Genomic DNA, 10,364 nt, shown 5'->3' on the forward strand with positions numbered 1-10,364 from the left:
TGTTAGTGCTTTAACATGCTGTGTTAAAAAACAGTCGCTGATTACTTCTAAAAACTCCTGCTCTTGTGCTCCTCCATCTGTAAGGTTATCCCAGTTAATATTTGGATAATTAAAGTCCCCATGACTATAATATCCCCTGTAAACTTGCCTTTTTGATATTACTAAAAAGATGTGTGTTGAAATTACTGTCTGAATTGGGTGGTCTATAACACACTCCTAAAATAAGACCTGTTTCCCTAATATTTTCCAGGCGAAGCCACATGTCCTCACTAAGATGGGGCTCATCATCCAACTGAAGATGACTTACATTTAAACCCTGTTTGGCATAAACAGCAACCCCACCTCCTTTTCTGTTCTGTCTATCCTTCCTAAAAATGTGTATCCCTCTATGTTACACTCATCCCCATCTTTGTTATTTAGCCAGGTTTCCGTTATTGCTATAATATCATAATTGTGCTCTGCTACATACAACTCCAACTCACTTACCTTATTTTTGATACTTCTAGCATTAAGGCAAGCTATTTTTAATGTGTTAATCCTTCTACATTTATGTTTGCTTAAATTTACATTACTATGCATTTTTATTTCTACACCATTGTTTGTTCTTCCATGTATAGATCTAAATCTGGCCTGTCCTAAACTCCCTGCCCCCCCATTCCCTAGTTTAAACAATCCTCGACTAGCCTACACATACACCTCCCAATACATTGGTGCCCCTCCGTTCAGATGTAACCCGTCACGCGGAACAGGTCCCATCTGTTCCAAAAGGAGTCCCAATGCCCCATAAACCTATACCCTTCTACCCTGCACCAAGATTTGAGCCACGCGTTAAGCCTTCTAATCTCCTCAATCTTACCTGGACTGGCGTGGCACAGGCAGAACTCGGAGAAGACTACCTTGTCAGTTCTGCTCCTCAGCTTGGTACCTAACTCTTTGAATTTGGATCGCAGAACTGACAGACTACCCTTATGTATGTCATTTGTTCCAACATGGACAATGACAACTGGATCCACCCCCGCTCTGGCCAAGAGCCTATCCACCCTTCCAGGTAGGTCTCCCACCTATGCTCCCGGAAGGCAACACACCGTGCAGAGACTCTCTCTCTGGAGCACACCTGCACTTCAATCCCCTTAATGATTGAGTCCCCAATTATCACTACCTCTGTCTTTTTGGGAACTGGTTTTGGGGTGACCCATTGGAGCTCCTCATCCCTGCCTGCCACCTCAGAATTATCAGAGACACCGATTCAGCTCCGCAAGGACATGATAATGGTTTGACACTTCTAATTCTGGGGTTGATGCCCCTGGACAGATATATATATATATATATATATATATATATATATATATATATATATATATCCATAGGCAGCATGTTGGCATTGCAGTAGCACTATGGACAGGACTGAAACTTCATATCTCAAGGACTATGGGTTCAATCAGGCCTTTTATTGTGTCTGTACTTTATTGTTCTAGGTATTTATTCCGAATAATGCAAGGAACTTTCTCGCAAGCTCTGGTAATTGAAGCTCGAAAGCTGGATAAACTGGATAAACACAACAAGGAGAAGGTGCTCAGGCAATGGAGGATAAACCTGCGGTCCAGTGACACTACTTCCCCTAGGTCCGACATGTCGTCTCCTCTGTCCCCCAGATATATCACTGCCAACACCATTAATCAGGAGGCATCTTTCTCTTTGGAAACAGACAATACCAGACATCCTGGAAAATGGAAAGTGAATGGCGCAGACGGGCCACTGCCGCCCCAATCGGGCCAAATGGAAAGTGAACACAACTGTGGCCTGGTGGTTACGTCAGATGGCAATACTGACACTCCTAAAGACAACTCTGATGCCTTCTGCTTGGGACATCAACGCTCCTTCAGCATAATGACTATTTAATTTATTATTTTGTGGACTTTCATTTTGTTTGTGCAAAGTTGCTATCGCCTTTTTTTTAACTAATCCCATATTGGGATGCAATTTTTTTTTTTAAAGTGGAACAATGTTTGTTACTAAAATGACCAACATACAACATGCATAATATTTCAGCATGATGTAAATTATGAGAAGACTGAATTCTTATAATGAAAATGTTTACATTTTTTATGTGAAGTGCAAAAATTAGATTTTTTAAATTTTCTTTATATTTACTATTCTCCTTCCAGCCATAACCACTGACTTGTCCTCCCTATTTCTGGTTGTGTGCCTTACCTGCCAAAGTGGCATCCATAGGGCCTAGTAAGACAAGTCAACAGGAATGTTTATTTGACTTTTTGTTAAATGGTGCAATAAGATATAAACAGAGCAATATGCCAAAGGGCACCACACACATACACATGTGTGCAGGCAGGCAGCAAATCTTAGTTATCAATGGGGGTGAATTAAATAAAAACAACCACACTTGGCCATTTGAATTATGGTACTGGGGATGCCTGCCATGCTTAACTCAGCAGTGCTCAGATTTTCGACACATCCCGGTCCTCCTCTCCATCCTCTTTTTCTTGCACTCATCCTTTGGACTTGGACATTTAAATGAGATGTGTAGCCAGAATGAAGGACCATCCCCTCCTAACTCTAACAAGTCTGGTGACACGAGACTACATTGGGATGAGTGTGCACACCGCGCTCTTGTACGGACCGGCTCGATGAGTGCATCTCACTGAAGAACTGCTAAGTCATTTCAGGGCATGTTAGGCTCAGTTATGGTGTCCGTTTACAATCACAATACTTGAAGTTTTGCTTGACATCACCGCCACTTGACCACTCACACATGAATTAAATGTGGGGCCTTCACGACTCACTTTTATAGCCTTGGGTGAAATTACCAAAGGAAGCTACCTCTACCTCCTGTGCAAAAAAAAAAGAAAGAAATATTCTCTGTGATTTATAAGTTTAAATGTAGCATCTTTCTGCACCAGCAGAAGCTGACTAAGTGTGATTTCACTGAGGGTCAAAAAGCAATAATTGAAAATCTCAATTTGTTTATATCTGCACTAGGCATTTCAGAGAGAGAAGCAGGCATTGTGCCTTCAAATTGTGCCTTTCTATCATTTTTAATAATTAATGATTACAAATTATCGACAAGCAATGAAACTATGAATACTCAGTTTTGCATCTTTCAGTCATGAAAAGGTGAGCAGGTTTGGGAGCATCGCACAGCTTAACCGAACCTACAAGGCCAGCGCAACTTGCGTCTTGGCTCCTTCAAAAAGAGATTGTGTTTGAGTTGATTATTTTAGCCCCTAGTACTAATATTTTTTATTAATTTATTGAATGAAATGACACAGCTGGAGCATTCTGTTTTTTTAAGATGCAGCAGAAATAGATTTTCTGGTAAACAGTCGCTTATTATCTGTTTGTACGGTGATACAGTTAAAAAGGATTACTTGCAGTGCAATAATGGGGGCTGCGTCACCCACATGTTATGTAATCTTACAATGAAGGAACTGAAAATTCAATTAAAGAACTTTTTTTAATAATACATTTTTAAGTATATTTGCATTGCGTTTTGTATTTATTTTAAGTATATTTAATATGTGAGTGTTGCCCACAATGAACTGGCTGCTCGCCAGAGTGGGCTTCCACCTTGCAGCATTAGTGCTGGCATTTACAGCCCCAATGTGGATTACAAAATGGATTCTTACTGGTGCACTACATCTGTTTGGGAATCGACAGTGAATTCAGAAACTATTTAAAGCCCTTCACTTTCTGCACACAAACACTGTATGTTGTAGACTTAATTTCAAAATGGATACGTTTGCCATTTTTTAACCATCAATCTACAGTCCATAACCTGCAATGACAAAATATGTTTATGATTTTTAACAAATTTGCAAACCTTTCTGAAATGTTTCCACTTTGTCATTATGTGTTGTTGAGTATAGATTGATGGGCAAAAATGAGAAATGTATCCAAATAAAATTAAATATAAAACAAAATAAAGTGTGTAGAAAGTACCTGTAAGAAGTGTCATCCCCAACATTTTCACATTTATTTTTGCACAACACTGAATCACAGTGCGTCTAATTTGGCTTTTTTGACAACAGAAAAAGACTCTTTAATATCAAAGTGAAAACATCTCTTTAACGTGGTCTAAATGAATTACAAATATAAAACAGCACATAACTGATCACATAAGCATTCACCTCCTTTCATGTCAGTATTTAGAAGACTCGCCTTTGGCAGCCATCATAGCCTTGAGTCTGTGGGCACAGGTCTCTGTCGCCTTAGCACATTTGGACACTTTTGCACATTTTTCTCCATTCTTCTTTGCAAATCCGCTCAGGCTCTGTCAGGTTGCGCAGAGATTGTGAGTAACAGACTGTATCAAGTTTAGTCACAAATCTGCCTTGGCCACTAAAGGATATTAACATATTTATTTTTTAGCTATTCTTGTGTAGCTTTGGCTTTATACGAGTCGTTGTCTTACAGAAAAACACATTTTCTCTCCAAGCATACGTTTCTTAAAGATGCTTCAGGATTTTCTTGGATTATGTTTGATGTCACATGTGTATTCTTTAGCAGTGGCATTCTCTTTACCACTGTGGCAGATGGTTGGGACCCATGCCCGGCTTGGATGCCCCTGTGATGGAAGGACCGGGGGAGAGGACATATCTGAGGTAATACCTGCCCCGGAACACGAGAGGGCAGCCCCCCTGAATTACATTGGGGCCATGGGCTTGGAGCTTCAGCCCCAGCAGGGTTGAGCTTCTGTGGTCACCGCCACGGGGTGCCTGGGTAGTTCTGGAGTCACACCACACTTGGAAGCACTGCCAGGAGAGGATCCGGGTGCACCTGTAGTACTTTACTTTACACTCAAAACAACAAAAGAAAACTGTGTAAAGAGTCACCGTAAAGATGTCAAGAATCTGTGCTGGCTGCTGATGTGTACTGTTTGGTAATAAGCCTGCATGCCACTTCCCCATATAAATGTTTGTACTGTATATCCACAGAAAAATGTCAATATGGTTGTACATTTTAAAACTAATTCTACAATAGACAGGCCATGTGGTGTAATAGTTAAGGCTTTGGACTTTAAACTCTGAGGCTGTGGGTTCAAATCCCACTACTGACACTGTGTGACCATGTGCAAATCACTTGACCTGCCTGTGCAACAACTGGAAAATGAAAAGAAATGGAACCAGTTTTATCAGAAATGTTGTAAGTTTGCCTAGGATAAAGACATCAGCCAAATACGTAAGTGTAAACAATTAACAGTAGCTTCTACTTGGTTTGTTATTTCATGTACCCAGTTGTTTTGCTTTTTAGTAATTTGCATAAATACTGAAGCAGTTTTCTGCCCAGCTGCACAACTTCATTTTTTTTTACTAAAAATTTATGCTAACATTCAAAGTGAAAAAGTATGCAACCAACATATGCTGTGTGCCAGGGAATTATTTATTTTTACGTTTAATCAAGCTGTGTTAGTCTGTCTGTTGCTTTTGGGCTTTAGGAAGTAGGGATGCATTATCAAGATGCCGAGCAGAGGGGCTATTAGTGAGAACAAAATGAGTCACACGTTACTTGGCATAGCCTCGGCGGTTACAATACTGAATAAATGTGTGGCACTTCTACCGTTAAATACATCTTTGAAAATATTTACAGAACTTTGTTTTTATTTCGCCAGTGGTTTTTGCAGCATTTCCTTCTCTCCTCATTAAATGTGGGGACATTTTTATAATTTTAAAGTCCATAGCACTATTTTGGACTTGTACAGGACTGAAAGGTTTCCTTTTGAGTTTGGAGCTATGCCACTTGGGGTGATTCCTTTACAGTAGGCTTGTTGTGGAAGGATTCCATAATACATGCTTGAAGGTCACCTTCACCGTCACCTTATCGCAGAAGTCAATCCTCCTAGCAAGAAACATTCAGTGAAGGTGATCTCTCAGAACGATTAAATATAGACATCTATGATACTGCGTCCAAACATCTTACTACAGCGTTTCTCAACCTTTAAGTATTTTCGACCTGAGTTTTCATAACAGCCCTCCCCTAGCATTTTTTTGAAATGTAGATGCATATTTTATTATACCTACTTAACTTTTATCGACATTTATCTAACTCTATATTTATTGTTCTAGTATCAGAATGTAGTTTAAGTTAATTTGTTTTGATTTCAACAGATGTTTTTTTCATATTTTGTTATATTTAAACTGTGTTCGATGACAAGACAGAGATGACAGTTCTTTCTCACAATTAAAAGAATGCAAACATATCTTTTCTTCAAAGGAGTGTCTGCATCAGGAGAAGAGAATTTAAGAGAGCGCTCGCGCTCGTAAAGAAAAGCAAACAATCAAAAAATCAATACGTGTCCTTTTAAGTTTGCCGAAGCAGCACAATAAAGCGGCATTTTTCAGAGGAGCGTCAGTATCTTCTAAGCAAACAGCCTCTGTGCAAACAGCCCCTCTGCTCACACCCTCTCCGTCAGGGGCAGAGAACGTCAGAGAGAGAGCGCGAGATTAAAGCAAACAATCAAAAAATCAATACATGTGCTTTTGTGCTTTTAAATAGGCCGAGCACCGTAATAAAGCGGCATTTTTTAGAGGAGCGTCAGTATCTTTTAAGCAAACAGCCTCTGTGCAAACAGCACCTCTGCTCACACCCTCTCTGTCAGACGCAGAGAATGTCAGAGAGGGTGAGAGAGAGGCAGAGACAAGCAAACAATCAAGCAGTCAAAAGAATAATCAAGCATATCTTATAGCATTGAGGAGTTTTATTTAATAAGTAATACATGCTCTGATTGGGTAGCTTCTAAGCCATCTGCCAATAGCGTCCCTTGTATGAAATCAACTGGGCAAACAAACTGAGGAAGCATGTACCATAAATTAAGACACAGTGTCTGCAGAAATCCGCGAACCAGCGAAAAATCCGTGATATATATTTAGATATGCTTACATTTAAAATCCACGATAGAGTGAAGCCGCGAAAGTCGAAGCACGATATAGCGAGGGATTACTGTATTTCAATTCACTTATTTGCTTACTTGGCTGACACCTTTGTCAAAGGAGATACAGTGGGTTATATTCCTGTTGTTTTTCTAGTTGGCTCACAGACAGCTGCTGTGTTTTGCTCGTGGTCACACAGTGTCAGTAGGAGAATTTGAACCTACAATCTCAGGAACTGAAGTCCAGAGCATAGCGCTTTCCTCTCTTGCGCTATGTAAGTCTCTGTCAGACACTACAGAAGCAATTTCTAAGCAAATAAAGAGATGGCATAGGAGTAGCAGTGTTCAAAGGAGAACACAAAAATAAGCAAATTCATATTTCATAACAATACATAAAATAACTTGAGAAGCATTAAATGGTTAGTGCAAGAAGTCTGTTACTGCAAAGCCATCTTTTGTCTTCTTCACTGTGATGTCTTTGCTCTAAATCAATAACGCATTTTTCAATTAGCTATCACATCTGATTTTGTTTTCCAACATGTTAATAATTTTCTTCTGTTTCATGATTTCATTTTTCTAAAGGTGACAGCAGCACATTGCCATTCTGTGAGTTTGTTTCTGCATGTTTGCCATCATTTTGTGTGGTTGCCAACTATCGGTGATGACTGAAATGAGACACATGGAACTGAACTTGCAGCGACAACATTGCATTTTGCCTCCAGTAAAATTTCCTTTAGAATCCTGGTGCTCCAATCTGCTATATGGTTGCGAAAAATGGACGCCGTCCAGTGACCTGAGACAAAGCCTGGACTTTCCTTGGGTACCGCTTTTTTGACTTTGTATCAAATGAGTGGTTGCTTATAGAGGCCTGAATGAGGCACATTACCTGCATTGTAAGGGAGCATCAGTTACAGCTTTACATGATTACCCAAGGGTGATCTGGCTAATAGGATCCTCAATGCTGAGGACCTGAGTGGCTGGACCAGGCCAAGGGGATGGCTGTGGCAGATAGAGGGTCATTTCCGAAGGGTGAGACTGGACCCCGTGTTTGCCTGGGGTGTTGCCCACCAGGATCCCAAGCTTTTTCATCGTGTGGTGGGTGTGGTAACACGCTGTACCAGCGCGTGCTCCCCAATCTGACATGAGCTGGCCTGACAATCTGTACAACAGACACAAGAACACGTGTTGCAATAAAGGTCTTTAGTGGAAAAAAAAAAACATTGAATGGACGTTCTGTGGAGACGTTAGCTGTGTGTTGTGGCTGTTTGAGCTGTTCAGGTTACTTTAGTCCACTCCTAACAAATCTGCCATAAAAAGATTTCAATCAATTACAGTGGGTTGAGGATGCAGTTGCAAGAACCCTAACTAAAGAGAACAAATCTGACCCCATTACACCAGTATTAGCATTTCTACACTGGCTACCTGTGTCTTTCAGAATCAATTTTAAAATACTGCTAATTCTTTATAAGGCTTTGAAAAACACCTTCATATATCTTGGAATGTTCGTGCCTGTTTTGTCTTGGTAGAGTCCTCTGTGACTCTACTTTCCCCCTTTAGTATTCTTTATTGTATAAATGTTATCGAAATGCTTCAAATTCAATAGACTTACCACTGTTTATAAGATATTGTACTTTATAACTTCTCCCCACCTTCCCTTCTACTGTACATCTATAACCTCAGGCAATTACACAGAGTAAAATAATAAGCAGGAGTTAAGCTCCAACTTTAAATAATGTATTACTGATAATACTCATAAAATAATAACAATAAGCAAAGTACATGTGAATATTGGCAACCATAAAATGCTAGATGTGATGTTCCAGGCAGCACACAGACTTGTAGTTACTCAAGTGTCTCTAGTTAAGTCATGTTTTCTAGTCAGCTTTCTTCAGGACAGGTCACATGCCTGTCTCAATATGGCTGCCAAGTTGTGCTTCTCATTGTGTTCTCTTCATGGCCATGGTGTAAGAGACAGAGAGGGGGAGGGAGGAGTAAAGCGACCAAATTAATACATTCTCTATCCAAATTCTTACACCAATAGGGCATCATGGTACAGAATGGCCTCTGATTCAAAACCAATCCCAAACAGCCGTACTTCAGATCAATGGGTTTCTAACTTACCCCCAAGACCATTTCTTTAGCTGAAGCTTGCCAGCTGTTGTAGACAGCTCAATGGCCTTCCTGCAAGGGCTGGTTTATAGAATGTCCTGCACAGAATCCCTATTTCTAAACCAGTCTGAGGCACCCCCTGCCCAACCCTGCAATTAAATTCACATCCCGAGTCAGTCCTAAAGACTGGGGGATTAGTTAGTTAGATATAAAAGTACATCAAGCCTAATGAAATGCTAAAATTACAATTGGTATGTCTAGTTTACAAATATAAATATACAAAATACTGTATGTATCAACTTATATACAAGATATCACTCCACCACAGTCCCCTTACTTTCCCAGTCATTACCTTAGATCCTCAAATTCTGCCTTTCTTGCTGTTATGAGAGTAAAACAGAAAAGGACTGGTGAGACTGCTTTTAGTTTTTATACTCCAAAGATATGAAATACCAATAGAGATATGGCAGGATGGAATGGTAGAGCAGTTTAAAACATTTCTGAAACGTACCATTTTGTTAAAATTGTGTCTAATCCCACTGTGTCTTTCATTTCTCTTCTTGATATCTGGACGCACTGTGTGCCAACACCATGTGGACAATATTCCATAGGGTTGGTGGAAGAAAGAAGAAAACCGAGATCCTGTTCCTTTTATTATTATTAGGTTTTTTTTTTTGTACTTTAAATATACAACAGAATGCCCAGGGACTCGGTTGTGGAAACTGCAGTGTTTTGTCTCCACTGCCATTTTTTCCTTTTCCTCACTTGTAGCGGTCTGGTGCCTCTCAGATTCACACTGCCGTAGGGATGGAGATTTGCTTATTTGTTTGGTGGGAATCCCAGAAACACAACCATCCTTGGCTCGACTGGCAGAACTCAGTCACAGAGTCACCAAGTGTCAGGATGTAAACTAATAAAGCAGCATTTTAATTTTTATACTGTATTGAGGATTTGTTCTGTTCTGTGTATTATATCGTATTGATCCCCTTCTTTTTGACACCCACTGCACACCCAACCTACCTGGAAAGGGGTCTCTCTTTGAATTGCCTTTCCTGAGGTTTCTTCCATTTTTTCACTACTGGTGTTTTTTTGGGAGTTTTTTCTTTTCTTCTTAGAGAGTCCAGGCGGGGGGGCTGTCAAGAGGCAAGGCCTGTTAAAGCCCATGGCGGCACTCCTTGTGTGATTTTGGGCTATACAAAAATAAATTGTATTGTATTGTATTTTGTCAGAAAAATATGAGCAACAAATAAACATGACCCTTACCTTTTCACCATGACGATATTAAATACTAACAGAACAATAAATAACTAACAATAAACACTAATAACCAGGTCCATAAATAGTCCAAATGCAGCAATAACAAATGAAGTGG

General features: G+C 40.0%; 1 protein-coding gene across 3 annotated transcripts in view; it reads left to right on the forward strand.

The window, feature by feature from the left end:
- Positions 1-3,460, forward strand: part of atp10b (ATPase phospholipid transporting 10B) — a 356,966-nt gene extending 353,506 nt beyond the window's left edge. For all 3 annotated transcript variants that reach the window (XM_039775061.1, XM_039775060.1, XM_039775062.1), the window contains one exon: positions 1,476-3,460. In XM_039775061.1, the coding sequence (XP_039630995.1) occupies positions 1,476-1,899 (424 nt within the window). In that variant the 3' untranslated portion in view covers positions 1,900-3,460. The remainder of the gene's footprint in view (positions 1-1,475) is intronic.
- The last annotated feature ends 6,904 nt before the right edge of the window (positions 3,461-10,364 follow it).

Source organism: Polypterus senegalus, chromosome 13, assembly GCF_016835505.1.
Source record: "Polypterus senegalus isolate Bchr_013 chromosome 13, ASM1683550v1, whole genome shotgun sequence".
Classification (NCBI taxonomy): Eukaryota; Metazoa; Chordata; class Cladistia; order Polypteriformes; family Polypteridae; genus Polypterus; species Polypterus senegalus.